A 15,514-nucleotide genomic window follows, 5' to 3' on the forward strand; every position below is an offset into this window, starting at 1 on the left:
CTTCTCCTGGCATTTTTGCACAAACGCGTCAAATTCAAAACCCTGACGGGGGCCCGAGGCCTGAGGCTCAGCAGGGAAGCCAGGGGCACACCCGCAGGTCGAGAGCAAGTGAGAGGGGACACACGTTGAGGCACAGAGGTGTGGGAATGTACAACAACCTCCCTGCCATGTCTGTGAATGTCCGACTCTGTGGGGGCTGACACTGAAGGGAAATGTGGGATTGAACTCCATGAAAGTCTGTCATGCGACTCTGCCGTCACGAACCCGTATTCATCGGCAAGAACAACAAGAGCAGGCAGTAATGAGGGCCGAAACGGCCCGTTTCCCCCACTATAATCGGGGGATCCCCGCTTAAAATGTATTTCCTCGACCGTAAACTTTCTTTAAATCTTCCTGAAGATCTTAGGATCTTAATTTCCCTGCCTTGTAGCCCTGTTACAGTCCGGAACTGTCCCAACGCCCGCTCCAAAGGATTAGGTGGCAAGCATCTGTTAGTAGCCATTAGTAGTTTATTTCGTTTTGCAGGGTTACTGTTTTAGTTTATTCCGATTAATAACTGCTGTTGGCGAGTGATCATACAGCAGGCTGTAGCGCATGGGAGCTGGATCGTGTCCTTTATCAAACGACTTTATACAGTGGTGTAGTGGAATTCACATTCTTTTCATGATAATGGCCTTATAATACGATTAAACATGCTAAAACTGAACGGTACTGTACATCTTGAATATGATCGGACTTCTCAAGACGCGTGTTTTCCGCTTTCCTCAGCAGGGCTGTCAACACGGATGAACTCTGAAGGTAAGCAGGCTTTGCATTCTAGGATTATAATTTTTGGGGAGAAAAAAAATCCTTCATGTTTAAACGATGCACCTGTTCACAAACAGGTTTTTCCCTTAGATTGATTTATTTAATCCGATGTTGTTCCGCCGACACGGCTAAACGGAACTGTGATGGAAACACAGGATCGTGCTCAGAGAGGTCCAAACGTAAAGCAACAACATAGAAAGTGTTTCCTCACGCCTTTTTGAATTCCGGCAACTTAAAACTGAAAAGTTTAAGTAAAACCGAGAGGTTTAAGTTTCATTAAAGAAGTAATTTTAAAAGGCAATCTGATGGGGCCGATTCTAAACGCATTTCATTTTAGAACTATTACTGTAGGTACAACACGTTACCGCAGTAAATGTGAATATTAAGTGAATGTGTGGAAATACTACAGTACGTTTTTATGTTATAAGACCAGATCACTTTATTAGCCCTATACAATTTCTTGCATGAGGAATGTGTCTTTTCGCAGACCCCAGCTTGCTCTCCATGAGACACACAGACAGGGAGAGAGAAGCTGGGGGTCAGAGCGCAGGGGCAGCCATTTATACAGCGCCCCTGGAGCAGTTGGGGTTCAGAGCCTCGCTCAGGGGCCCCAACGGAGTAGGATTCCTCTGCCAGCTGCAGGATACGAACCGGCAACCTTCCGGTCACAGAGCCACCGCACCACCCCTGTTGCTGTTATGCAAGACATCCACAATTGTTTCGAAAGTCTGCGTTATTGAAGTACCGCTATACCCACTAATTAGCCTAATTGCCTCCCCAGGAGCCTACCGCCGATGGTACAGCCAGCTGACGCCTGGATATCGCCAGCTCTGTCTCCGCCGGTCGGCTTCCACTCTTATAGCAATGTTCATCCCTTTTCACTTCCTGTCGAATCTCCTCCTCTGTGTGCCGGTACTAAAGCTGTGCATTTCAGAACCTCCCACCTTCTCTTGAGTGAATGTATGTCGGCGGACCTTAATCGAAATCGAAAAAAAAGATTTGGCTTGGTGTTGTTGGGGCCATTTGCTAACGTGCCCTTAGCGCGGCGAAATTGAACAGATTATTGTACCAGTCTTGATGGCTGCCTTGCACGTTTATATTGTAACATATTTATCATCTTTCGGGTGAAATCACCTTAAGTAAACTTCAACCGAGTGTGGTGTGCAGGTTTTACAACTTTGGGTCAAAACTGCTTGTTGGGTAACGCTCTTCTTTTAATGGATTAAACATTTTACGCTTCTCCAACTCCGCCTCTTCGTGTGTCGGAGGATGAACCGCGTCTTGACTGCGTGTCTCTCGCTGTCCGCTAGAGGGCGCTCCGCGCTGAGGACTCGGGAGCCGAGCGCTTGACTTGCAGCCCTGCTCAGGCCTGACGGCGGTTTGTTTTCTTAACCCTTCCGTCGGGTCTGGCCTGTTCGTGCCTCTTGCTCCTCAATCCGAGCTGGCTGTAGGACCAGACACGTTAATATGTTACTAATTCCAGAAGGACAGACCTCAAGTTGGGGGATCACACAGCCGGCACGTACCTTCGTTTCGATTCAGCCCAGCGGCATCAATCTCAGACTCAGCAGTTAAATACGTTTATTTTTAGAGTAGATTTATGTTTTTTATGATGTATTTAGAGAGATACGTGCATCACACCTTCTGTAAATTGAAAGGGAACGGGTGGACGTTTGTTCCCTGCTGAAAAGAAAGGCTGCACAGCTGAAACGGATCTCTTCAAAAGGGACTAAACCTCTACCTGTTCCTCGCGCATTCAACTTGAGTTCTGTAAATGGAGCCGACGACACACAAAAATGAGGGCACAAACAAAAATCCACAACAGAAACACAAATGCGTGCACAAACCAAAAAAAATGCACAACAAAAAAACCTACACAACAAAAAAACGAGTGCACAAACCAAAACAGACTGCAAAACAAAAAACCTACACAACACCAAAACGAGTGCACAAGCAAAAGAAATGACACAACACAAACACAAATCGACAACAGAAACAGAAATGAGTGCACAAACCAAAAACGACTGCACAACAACAAAAAAACCTACACAACACCAAAACGAGCGCACAAACAAAAAAGTAACAGCACAAAATTCAGTGCACAAAAAATGTGTTTAAAGTAGGCTCTCACCAGACATGACGCCTGTTGTTCGGCGAGAGGGCAGCGCTAGGTCCAGTGCACTTGTTGAGTTTTTGACAAGACCTTTCCGCGGATTTTCTACAACCTTCAAAAACACCCGCGACAGGAGGATGTCCACACTGAGGTCAAAGCAAAATGTTATTAAAGTCCTCCACCCTGTCCACAACTGTTTCTATGAGAAGCTCATGTAAATACACCTGAAGAAGGCTCCACGGCCGAAACGTTGTGTTCTCTTTCTTCTTTTTTTCAGCATGGAATAAACCTATTACTTGTCCCTCATATAAATACCTCTTCTTATGCAAGTTCCCCCTTTAGTATTTTAATTTAGTCAAGTAAATATGAACCCAGTAGCGTTTAAAATTAAATTATGGGGATTCTTACTACTTTTGAACGTTATTTCCGTATTAACACGTATTTATATTCACCTTTACTATGGCCCAGATAAATTAACCTTCACCTCACGCCGGCCTGTAACCTCCCCGTCTCCTTACAGCACACGACATGTCCGCTGCGAGCCCCCATTTCCGCTCTGAACACGTTTTTCTGTGGGCGCTCTTTTTCGTTCGTGTGCTGATTTTTGTTTGTGTTGTGTGGGCTTTTTGTGCTGTTTGTTTGTTTGTGCTCTCCTGTTTTGACTGTTGCGTGTTACGCTTCGGAGGCAAGCGCATGACTTCACTGACATTCGGGCTTGTGTCCACTGGGGGGCAGCAGAGAGCGCACATGCGTCGATGACGTGGAGTATGAGTAGCTGAGGCGGTGGTGTTTCTATACGCAATCACAGACAGCTGAGACAACCCGCCTCAGTACAGGCGAACGAATCCGATTTAATTTCTCTTGCGGACAGGGGGGTGAAAATTGGGGGACGCCGGTTAATTGTCCTATATTCAACACAATCTCGATTTTGGCCCTTTTTACGTTATTATTAACATTACCTACGCCCACACAACCGTACAAACGTGGAGCCCGAACAAAGCACAAAGCATAAACTATAACACTGCTATCCGGCGAATTGTGCGTTGTTAGCATGCGATGTTGCTTTGTATGCTACCAAATACAAACGTCTTGTGTAAATAGCTAAACCCACAGGCCTAAGGGAGAAAGCACATTAGCTGGGAGTTAGATTTACTTTACGCGAATTTATTTTTATTCCAGAATCCGAAGGCTAAATAAACAAAAAGCAAACTGCAGAAAGTTAAACACGCCGGCAAAAACCGAAGAGGTTTTGGTATTTTAAAATGCTCACACTTCCTGTCCATGTTTATACTATACTGTTCTATAATCCTATTTTATTTCTACACTGTTTTCTTGAAGGAAAATGCTAAGTACTTACAATGCTAAGAAATCACGCAATGAAAAGATAATAATGACACTTAATTGTATTCTCATATCAGAAATATCTCCAACCGTAAACCATTCACTCCACAAACACGTTTCACCGTAACCTGGCAGGGAAACATGTTCAGGAAAATGGATAGCTATTCTCCAGGGGAGTGATTTAAAATACTTTATAATATAATAAACTTCATAACTTTATAATACATAGCGAACAATGTGGTGGTTCATGTCCCTAGAAGTGTTGCTATTGTATTTAAGAAAACAATACAGAACTGCCTGCAAATAGAACAGTTTAAGAAAATCCTGAAATCTATTATCCGCGTTCCGGCGTTCTGCTGTGCCGGGTTTTACTTTCAGACGTTTTTTTTATCTACCTTTTTACTTTTCAGAGTGGAATCAGCTTCTGCTTTTCTCCGTGAGAAAGATACATTATCTTGAAGCAGCAAAGGGTTGCGGCGGCAGGCCAGTATTAGCTCCGAGGCGAGCACAGGTGTGCACAGTAGAGATCGCCTCTAGGTCGTGGTTTGCGGTCCGGCGTGCGCGGCGCTCTGCAGTTCCTCCGTCAGCCAGCTGGGGGCAGCGGTGTGCCGGCTGGGCTCCCCGGCTCCCCGGCTCCCTCGGCCGCGCCGGCGCTCATGCGCGGGCCGCCGTGTTTGTGCTGCGGGCTGACACACGGCATTAATCATCCTCTCCCTCCCCGTCGCAGCCCCCTTCTGCTAATTAGCCGTAAATAAATAAGTGATTACAGCGAAGCCACAGAACCTGTCAGCTCGCATCTCGGCAGTTCCGCCACACGCATACCGTTCCCTGACGAAGTCACGCCGGTGCGCTACTGTGGACCCAGTTCTCAGTTCCCCTTCTCTCCCGGCCACGTCACCGACCCGCCGTCCCTAGTTCTGCCTGAACAGGCGTTAAAACTATTGAGGGAGGTAGCGGAGATTCCTGGGGAAAAACAAAAGTCACCTTTTGCCAAAGCGTTTGACATCGTCGAGACCGAACCGCGTGTTGGTGTCGCTGTCCGGCCGCCCGGTGGCGCAGTGGCCGAGCTGGGATCCGTTTCTTGGGGTGCTGTCTGTGTGGAGTCTGTCTGCTCCCCTCGAGTTCTCCTGTGTTGCTTCCCACAGTCCCACACACACGCTGCTGGGCTAATTGGTGTCGGGGATAATCGGCGATATTAGCAAAAGCAACGTTCCCTCTAATTCTTAATGGCCTGTGGGCGCAAACATTTCAAGTTGTGCACATCCCCCCCCCGACTAAACTTTGTGCGCACTAAATTGAGTGGATGTAAAATTGTAAACCTGAAATTATTGTTTGTTAATATAGTCACTCTCAGAGAAGCACAGGGATCAAAGCGAGCCCAGTCAGAGAGACTGAGTGTGGAGCGAGCAGGGGTGGTGAGGTTCGAGACTACGAGAGCAGAGATATCGATGATCGATTAGCAATACTAATGCACGCAGCCAAGTTGGGCCTCTCGCAGTCAGTCTCGTGTGGCCAAGTTCGCATTTCTCAATGGACGACCGTGTTTGTTTTATTATCAGATTTTCGGCGGAATTTAATTTTTGGTGCGCAGTTCAGTTTCCTCCGTGCGCTGATTTCGTCATGCGCGCACAGCTGAGAGGGAACATGGGTCAAAAAGGCACAGGTGAAATTGTGCGATGTGGACTGGTGCCCAGGACGAGGACTGGGGGTCTGCAGTACGAGTATCAGCTCGCAGAATCTGTCTGAGGTGCCACTTTTTCTGGTCTGGTTATAAGATAAGATCACTTTATTGGCCCTATACAAGTTCTTGCATGAGGAATTTGTCTTTTCGCAGACCCCAGCTTGCTCTCCATGAGACACACAGACAGGGAGAGAGAAGCTGGGGGTCAGAGCGCAGGGGCAGCCATTTATACGGCACCCCTGGAGCAGCTGGGGTTAAGGGCCTCGCTCAGGGGCCCAACGGAGTAGGATTCCTCTGCCGGCCGCAAGATTTGAACCGGCAACCTTCCAGATCCTGAGCCACAGAGCCACCACTCCGCACGCAAAAGCCCGCGTGTTTGAACCCGGGCCCTCAACCGTGCAGAGCATGCACTCTACCACTGAGCTACGTCCCCGACAGGTTGACCTGCAGATTTGTCCTTAACGCCTTCACTCTCAGCTCCAGCAGGCCGTGAGACGAGACTCAGAGCTCCTTCCCATGCAGGTGAGCTGTGACCCGCAGCAGAAACAGGAGTGACAGGGTGGGGACTGGGCTCTGACACTGTCCCACGGCCTGCGTGCCTGCTGGGCTCAGCAGATCTCGCTGATAGCCACAGAGTCAGCCTCCCTCACGGAGATAAGATCTCAACAGTGGGGCAGGAATTGCAGCTCCTGGCAAAATTCAACAGGCAGGGTGCAACTTTTTCCTCTAACTTATCGATTTTCTTCCCCCCCCCCACCCCCCATGTGAGTGGAGCTTTAGGTGAGGAAGAGATTGGGTTACAGCCCTAGGTGCAGAAAACTGGGTGCCTGCTGGATTGAATTGTTTTGTTGTAACAGACCAGGTGAGAACGTAGAGGAATCTTTAATCCATCTGTCCATTTTCTAACCACTTCTTCCAGTTCAGGATCACAGTGGGGAGCCGGAGTCTATCCCAGCAAGCAACAGGCGTAAGGCAGGATACACCTTGGACAGGACACCAGTCCGTCACAGGTCTCACACAGATACACACTCACACCAGGGCCAGCTTTCCCAGAAGCCAGTCAAGCCATCAGCATGGCTTTGGACTGTGGGAGGAAACCAGCACACCCAGAGGAAACCCATGCGAACTTGGGGAGAACATGCAAACTCCACCCAGACAGCACCCCGGGAATTGCACCCAGGAACCCTGCATTGTGAGGCAGCAGTGCTGACCACTGTGCGCCACCACTCTGCTCCTGGCCAAGCACACACAATGCTTTATTTTTTTACCAAAAGCCTTGGAGAAGCTTTCATGTGAACCCAGGGGCGACATCGGCTGTGGTGAACATAAATTCCTTAAGTTGAGCCAGTCCTAGCAAGAGACTCTTCTACACCCACTCGGCGCAGGGGACAGCTTGCACACGCCCAGGAATCGAACCCGGGCAGCAGAGCTAACCAGCCCCCCACAATATCAAGTTTCAATCTAATATCATAAGATACAAACTCAACCTAAATCGGACATCTGAGACTACTAATATCACATTTCTAAATGATATATTTTCTGCATTAGGCGACACAGTCGTGCCGTGTTTAGCATTGCTGCCTCTAAGCACTGGGTTACTGGGTTCAATTCCTGGGGTGCTGTCTGTGTGGAGTCTGCATGTTCTCTCTGTGGTTTTTTTTTTGTGTGTGCAATTTCTTCTCCACAGTCTGAACGCTTAAAAAGCATCAAAGGTCAATTCGCTTCTGGGATAACTGAACCTGCTGTGAGTGTGTGTTTGTGTCTGTGTGTGTCCTGTGGTGGACTGGCGTCCCATCCAGGGGATACCCCGCCTTGCTCCCATTGCTTGCTGGGATAGGCTCCAGCTTCCTCTCCCGCCATCCTCAATTGGAGGGAGGGGTTAGAAAATGGACGGATGGCTTTTGTGTATTATATTTGTGAACAAAGGCACTGCCAAATGAGATCTTCACAGCTTGGCCTGCAAGACTGAGGGTCTGTCCCCTCGAGCTGGACCAGGGCGCTCCGCGGTGAGTGCGAGAGCCGTGCTGCCGACAGTGCACACTGGTGCAAAGCACACGCGTGTGAGAAGGGCTCTGCTGCAATTCTGAGATACCAAGTCGGAATTCTGAGATACCATAGCGCGTTTTTTTTTTACTCCCTGGCGGAAACGGGCTTCCATAGATATCAGACAGGCTCCCCGGGTAGAAACACAAAAGCTCCGCTCTTCGCTTCTCTCCTCGGGCCCTGTCGACCGCTGTGTGAGCCGACCTGCTTGAATACAGACGTCCCTGCGCCTCTGTCGGCACGTTGTAATTCACAAGCTAAACGCCAGGTGGCGCAAGAGTTCAGCGTGTGTTCAGTCCCCTGTACTGACCCGCTGTTTTAGAACATCCCTCACCTTGTGCGCTGTTTTCCGAAATACAGCTCGGTATTTATTAAGCGTAATTCTTTTTTAATACTTGGGTAAGCCGTTCAAGACGCGGTAGAAGGCATATCTTGTACAAACGTTACACCTTTGGCGTTTTTTTTTTTAGAAAAAAGTTCAAATTAGGAAGATAAGCAGCCCGAGACGAGCGCGTGTGGCCGTGTTAATGACTGCACATAACGAGCACGTTAATGGCGTAACGGCGGTTTATCGGACAACATGGGCTCTGAGCAGACACCGCTGTCCTACAAAGCGATGCCGCAGGTGCTGTAGCTCTCTGTTCTAGAACCGATATGCCCCTGTCCTGTGGGAAGATCAGTTCTAGAATCGCTGTCCCTGTTCTAGAACGGGGACACCTGTTCTAGAGCGTCGCTCTCCTGCTGTGGTTTCACGCCGCGGTGCTCCAGGCGCCGACACGTTGACTTCGTCCGTATTTCTGACACCAGACCTCCAGGAAGTTCCATAATCTCCCGGATAAATTGCCCCCCCGCTCCCAAATCTTCCTGTTGGCGACACCCCCGGTCCGCAAACTCATCGGCGAATTATTGAATGACAGGGTCCGTCTTGAGCCGTCGGAGAATCCGCTCCAGTCTGCTAAACAAGAGGCGACTCTGCACAAGAAAGTGAGATTATTCAACTGGACTGGTGAGGTATAGTATTTATAGTGTATATTCTATATCATAGTATAGTATGATGTATAGTATAGTAAAATAGTATATTATAGTATCTATCAGCGAATTATTTAATTCTATAGCTGTGATTTATTTTAAGGGGGACCCCCCACCCGGTCCGCACGTTTCGACACCCCCCTCCCTGAAATCAACTTTTCCGAGTCGGGGTGTCTGTGGCGCCGGTGTGAGACCCACGTTGTGCGCAAATACAACTTAATGGAGACCAGCAGCGCGAGCGGCGGTAGTCCGCGCGGGCTGTCAAGAAGTGGTGAAAAGGTGTTGGTGCTTTTCGGGGATCCACCTGTCACCCCAGATACTGTGCTGAAGCCCAGAAAGAGTCAGAGAAGGTACACACACACACAGACACCCTGGACAGGACGCCAGTCCATCACAGGAAAAAGACACAGAGGGCAGGAGAGGGCAGCAGTGGGCAGCGGTGGGCAGCAGTGGGCAGGAAAGGGCAGGAGAGGGCAGCAGTGGGCAGGAGAGGGCAGCAGTGGGCAGGAGAGGGCAGGAGTGGGCAGCAGTGGGCAGCAGTGGGCAGGAGAGGGCAGGAGAGGGCAGCAGTGGGCAGCAGTGGGCAGGAGAGGGCAGGAGTGGGCAGGAGTGGGCAGGAGAGGGCAGGAGAGGGCAACAGTGGGCAGGAGAGGGCAGGAGAGGGCAGGAGTGGGCAGGCGTGGGCAGGAGAGGGCAGCAGTGGGCAGAAGAGGGCAACAGTGGGCAGGAGAGGGCAGGAGTGGGCAGGAGAGGGCAGGAGAGGGCAGCAGTGGGCAGGAGAAGGCAGCAGTGGGCAGGAGAAGGCAGCAGTGGGCAGGAGAAGGCAGCAGTGGGCAGCGGTGGGCAGCAGTGGGCAGGAGAGGGCAGGAGAGGGCAGCAGTGGGCAGGAGAGGGCAGCAGTGGGCAGGAGAGGGCAGCAGTGGGCAGCAGTGGGCAGGAGAGGGCAGGAGTGGGCAGGAGAGGGCAGGAGTGGGCAGGAGTGGGCAGGCAGGTGTCAGCATCAACCCAGTGCCTGCTGATCAGTCGCTTAGATTCTCATACAGTGAGCAGTCGTGTCCTGTATACAGCCAGAACACAAACGACAGACGTGACCAACGCAGAAATAACTCCCAAAGAGACCGAGAGGAGAGGGCAGAGTGGGCAGGTGCCGTACGATACGATTCAGTAACCATTCGCCGCCCAAATTCTCCGAAATTTGTTTTGCATCCCAGCAAGCCGCATACAAACGGAAACTGAGGTGTTACAGCAGCCCAGCCCAAGACAAGCAAAACAGACAAAAAAAAATAAAATACCTACAGCAAGACAAAATAAAATAGAGTTAGGTGTGTGCAAAATATGCTCATAATCACTTTAAACAATAAAATCTGAGCAGAATGCGCATAGGTTTATACAGATTGAAAGGACCACAGTATAAACAGTATATTCATGCAGTGTCCAGAAAGAACATGAGTGCAACGTGCTGTCCATAGAGGAGCAGATGAAGGGCTAGCAGTCCCAGCCTAGGGCAGCGTTCTACACCCTGACAGCCGCCGGGAGGACAGACCTGCGGAAACGTTCCCTTGAACACCAGAGCTGGAGCAGCCTGTTGCTCAAAGTGCTCCGCTGCCCAGTAACAGTCCCATGAAGCGGAGGAGAGGCGTGGTTCATGATGGCCACCACCTCCAGGGGGGTCAAGGCTCAGCCCCAGCACAGAGCCAGCCTTCCTGAGGAGTCGGGGTGCCCACAAACGCTCAGGCCAACATTGCGCTGGGCAGCTTTCCAAAAGAGGGGATTGTCCACTATCGATCAGCGCACAAGTGGATGATGGGGCTGGAGCTGCCCGGTGAAAGAGTCCCTCCGAGCCCGACCACTTGCTTTTGTCCCTTTCGCTGTCCCGGCTCTGAAACTGCGGAGCAGGGATTTGCACTTTGAGAGCACATCTCCCTTAAAGTCCAACCCCTCCTGCAGTGGATTAGGGGGTGGAGGGTCCCAGGGGCTCAGGTATACAGTGCAGTTAGTTGGAGGGTCCCAGTTCAGGGAATAGCTGTGCTATTGGCTGTGTGCTGGCATGAATCTCTGTTTGGACACATGCTTGTGATGCATTTCCATTCTCTCATTGCTATGGGAACACATCTCTGATATGTGTCTCCTTTCACTCCGTGTATTTACTGTATAGGCACATATTGGTGATTTGTCTCCTTTCTCTGTGTGTTTGGGCAGAGGGCTGTGATTGTCTCCTTTCTCTGTGTGTTTGGGCACAGGGCTGTGAATTGTCTCCTTTCTCTGTGTGTTTGGGCACAGGGCTGTGATTTGTCTCCTTGCTCTGTGTGTTTGGGCACAGGGCTGTGAGCCATCTCTCTAAGCAATGTTAAAATCCCACTGACTACTCATCACATTGCTTGTAGTGCATGAAAAAACTGAAACAATGTCTGAACATACATAACATCAATCGGGATTTCTCCTGATGAACACAATCGGGGCAACAGGATCTGGGGGCACGTGATTGAAATCACCCCTGAATTTTACTCTTTTTAAATGTCCAGAAGACTATCCACCTGGGGGCTGCTGGTGTCTAGAGGGGTTCGTTTGAGAGAGTCGCTCAACTTCATCCGGCAGGCCTGAAGCTCGGGATTATTTCTACCCTGGGAGCTGTAACACGGGCGGGCCGGCGGCGCCCTGTCTCGCAGCGCCGGGGTGCTGCCCGTGCGGAGTCGGGGGAAGCGGATAGAAAATGGACTGGTGGGATCCGTTCATGTCCTTTAAAGCCGCATATCCGCGAGAAAACACCAATCGGCTCTGCCAAAGACCGGCAGTGGTGTCGGTCCAGCCCGGGACTCGGGCGGCCCGCCGCGGTGCCGAACAGGACCGGATGATCGCCGGGCGCCCGCTCTTGGCTCGCGGAGACGGAGCTCGGAGCCGCGCTGCCGTTAACGAGAGCCGCCGAGCTCGGGTCTTTCTACCAGCCGCGCCTCCGCCAGGTCCAATAACAGAGGTTAGACGTTCTCACGCAAGGCTAAAACAAAAAAAAACTTGGTTTGGGGTTAAAAAAAGAAACCGACTGGATTTGCGCTGCCCCCGTCTTCACAAACCACGGGGGAATCTTTTTTCGTGCCTCTTAAGGGACGGTAGCCGAACTGGTCATCGTGGTCGCCGGTTTTGTTTCTCTCTGGACGCGCGGTCGTTACAGTTCTCCAAGTTTGACTTGGGTGGCGCCGGGTACACCGTGCAGTACCGCGTCGACGAAATGTCGGGTTTTATAATTCGAGGGGTTTTATAATTCGAGGCGTTTTCATCGGAGACACAAATGCCGCGTAATAAACCTTCTCGCCCGGGTGCATTCGCCCCGGCACGGACCGTGAGCGAGTTCACCTCCCGGCTGGTCGCGCTCCGTGCCCCGGTCTCCGCTCCGCCGGCGAAGAGCACTTTTTAAACGAGTTTCTGATCTCCCGGCTCCAGCCGTGCCGAAGAGGTGAAGGACGGTTCCTACTCTTTTGCCCTGACAGTCCGGGTCGCGGCCCTCCCACGCTGCTCCCTCAGACGGAAAGCGCCGCTTCTGGCGACCCGTGATCCGGTCCGAAGAAGGTCCGAGAACTTATTTCTAGGCGCCCGGTGCGCCGTTAACCTCCTGGAAAGCACAGCTCAGCGCCGGCTCTCCGTGAAACAGACACCGGGACGAGTCTTCACCCTCAGTACCGGAGACACGAGCGGCGATAGGTAACGTGCTGCGGACGTGTGTTTATTACACCAGCAGCAACGACAACAGCAATAACCATCATCATCATCAGTCATATTAAAGCCACACTTTTTCCATTTTGCTTGACCTGCCAGAGGCGTGCCGTGGAGGAGAGTGGCGCCGTGCGGTCTTCCGTGGGCTCCCCGGCGCCCCACGCAGCCCGTCTCCGCTCGGGGGCTGCAGGGAATCCCCCCACCCCACGCCGGGGAAACAACCAGTCCAGTCCAGTCCAGTGCGCGTCGCGCGTCCACGGCCGCACACAGGTGAGAGTGCCGGCCGCCACCGCCTCCTCCCGACTCACCTGGGTGCCGGAGCCGGACAGGCGGCGGGGAGCCGCTACGAGCCGGGGAAGGAGCCCACGAAAGTTGTATTCCCGCGGCGACAGGCGCGCAGGGAGTGTCTGCCCACCTCGCCTTGAGTTGGGGGAGGAGGAGGAGGTGAAAACGCACCTGGCCGGAGTAAGGAGAGGGCGAGAAAGAAACCCCGCGCACTTCAGTACGGGAGGGTGCAGGATGGTTTGTCGGTTCTCGCCGTGCGCCGTTATCTTAAAATCCGGCACTCCTCCTCCTCTTCCTCCCCTCTCTCTCTCTCTCTCCTCGCCCGCTCGCTCCAGCCCTGCGCAGTTCCCTCCGCCGGTGGCTGATTAGAATAGCGGGGGCGGGGCCGGCGGGGATGACGGCGGGATGGGGGCGGGGCCGGCGGGGATGACGGCGGCGGGCGGGGGCGGGGCGGGGGCGGGGCCCGGCGAGCCCCCGCACCTCGGCGCTGGCGAGTCGGGGACGGGGGCTGGAGAGATCGCCGGGGATCATCGTCACCACTCCAGCTAGGAGCTGCGCCGGGCCGATCACTGCGCGTCTCCTGTCGGCTTTGCACAACATTCCTGAGAAATACACCTGCTATTTATGGCATGTGGCTGGTAACTTTTTTCCTGCTGTATTCTTTACGAGAAGGTAAGTGGTACTTTGTTGGGTATTTTTTTTCTCTCTCGTTCTCTCCTCCGGAGAGCCACAAGACGATCTTGTCATTGATACCGTCAAAACTGCGCTGAACTAAAGAAGCCGAATGTGGACTCTGGGGTGGTTATCGCTCCTATTATCTCGTTAGCGCTAGCCTTCTCATTATCGCCCGGAATCGTCATCGTTGAAGAATTAAAAAAAAATAAAGATTTTTAAAAATAAGGGAGCGCTCGCGGTGGGACTGGTTTTACCTGAGATAACAGTGCAGATAATAATAATAATTATTATTATGATTATGATTATTAATTATTATTATTATTACTGCTGCAGCCTTATTTTTAAGAAGTGCGAATGCTTCGAATGGGGCCAATTAAGAATTAGGCAGGGCGCATGAAATTGTGAATTTCTTTATTTTTGTACATGCTCGGAGAGGGACCCGAGCCGGGGGTCGCGGAGATTCGAGCGATAACAGGGCTGGCGTTCGCCTAACACGGGAGTTCTGGACAGGTTCAAAACGAGAAAACAGGAGAAGAGCTCTCCACAGAGCAAAAACACACACACACACACAACATTGCGCTCGAAAGCTCCCGTTACAATCGGGCGGTTTTGCAGCCTGTCTCTCGCAAACCGGGGAGGGGAAGCAGAGAAGTGTGAATTCGTTTTTTTTCCCCACGATTTTTTTAAAAAAGAAACATCTGTCGCTTAAATCAGTGCGTCTTCTTTCTGCTGTCGTGTGTGCGTGTGCACACTCCGGGCTGAGCACCCAGCCCGACAAGCGCCGCACAAACTGCCGCTGTGTGTGCGCGGAGCGGAGAATATGCGCCAGAATCGTTGCGCTCTTCTTCCTGCTGCCTAATTTCTTCTTCTTTTTTTCTCTGTCTCTTCAGTAAAATAACAAAGGGGGGAGAGAGTAAACGATCGGATGCCACACGCCGAGTTCTCTCGCCCTCTTCATTCTGCAGCCGCGCCACCCCGCCGGTGATTAAAATCGGCCTAAAAGTGACCCCCCCTTCCCCGGGAAAAAAAAAACAACAATTAAAAATAAAACCCAACTGGACCCGAGCTCGTCACCTCTGGCCCCAAGGAGCGCCTGTTAAAAACACACGAAAGCGCAGAGAGGAAGAGGAGGAGGAGGAGGAGGAGGGAGGGGGGATATTGCTCGGTGGGGAGCTTCGCTTCAGACTGTGCGTCTCTTCCCGCGGAGGTCGGCAGCGCGTTCGAATCCAGCACCGACACAGTCCCGCCGACCTCGCCGCCAGTGTCCACCCCGAGTTCGCCCGCCCCCCCCCAATTCGACAGGCGCTTTCAGCTAGAGCGGGGTCTGAGCTAACTGTGTCCAAACGAAAAGCAGAATCTGATTTTGCCGGCTCGGGTTTTTTTTTTTTAATTTTTAATTTTTTGGTTTCCCCGGTAGTGTTTACGAGATGTAATGGGTGTTTTTCGCTCTGGTGGGGAGAGGAGGGGAGTATCGAGTCTTAAAAGGGGGTCGGGTCGGGGGTAGGGGGGTGTTATTTTAACGTCGATAACAAGGGAGCAAACTTTAAACTCGGGCGCGATGTCCGTCGAGTGCGGCGAGGCGTTATTCGTCGGGGCTGGTTTTTTCCCTCCCATAAAAAAATGTCGATATCCGTTTTGAAGCGAGACCGCTGCTCCGGGTTCCTCAGCCTTCTGCCTTAAAAAATGCCATTAAAAATTTATATGAGCCGCGTCTCTCTTGGGACTGCGTGTTTTCCGAGCGAGCATTTCCACGGAGACCCGCTGTGCACGGCACATTTCTTCGCACTTTGTCGTTTTATTTAAAAAAAACAAAAACAAACCACAACGAACTGTTC

The 15,514-nt window shown here is 51.5% G+C and overlaps 1 protein-coding gene and 1 long non-coding RNA gene across 11 annotated transcripts in view; one reads left to right on the plus strand and one right to left on the minus strand.

The window, feature by feature from the left end:
- Positions 1–1,844: 1,844 nt before the first annotated feature.
- LOC148640916 (uncharacterized) lies at positions 1,845–13,358 on the minus strand. 8 transcript variants are annotated; one of them, XR_015930003.1, is made up of 4 exons: positions 13,028–13,358; positions 5,084–8,957; positions 4,657–4,998; positions 1,845–3,066 (listed from the first exon to the last, which is right to left on the minus strand). It is a non-coding gene; the product is annotated as an uncharacterized LOC148640916 (long non-coding RNA). The 8 variants fall into 8 exon arrangements; XR_015930001.1 differs by having other exon boundaries at positions 3,373–4,998; XR_015930002.1 differs by having other exon boundaries at positions 1,845–2,252; positions 2,939–4,998.
- A 145-nt stretch (positions 13,359–13,503) lies between these two features.
- The window catches only part of dscaml1 (Down syndrome cell adhesion molecule like 1), a 158,366-nt gene continuing 156,355 nt past the window's right edge, over positions 13,504–15,514 (plus strand). For 2 of the 3 annotated variants that reach the window (XM_088619154.1, XM_088619157.1), the window contains exon 1: positions 13,504–13,676. In XM_088619154.1, coding sequence (XP_088475280.1) covers positions 13,634–13,676 — 43 coding nt within the window. In that variant the 5' untranslated portion in view covers positions 13,504–13,633. The remainder of the gene's footprint in view (positions 13,677–15,514) is intronic. The other variant, XM_088619156.1, reaches the window with a different exon arrangement.

Source organism: Lepisosteus platostomus, chromosome 25 (genome assembly GCF_059453375.1).
Source record: "Lepisosteus platostomus isolate fLepPlt1 chromosome 25, fLepPlt1.hap1, whole genome shotgun sequence".
NCBI classification, from domain to species: Eukaryota; Metazoa; Chordata; class Actinopteri; order Semionotiformes; family Lepisosteidae; genus Lepisosteus; species Lepisosteus platostomus.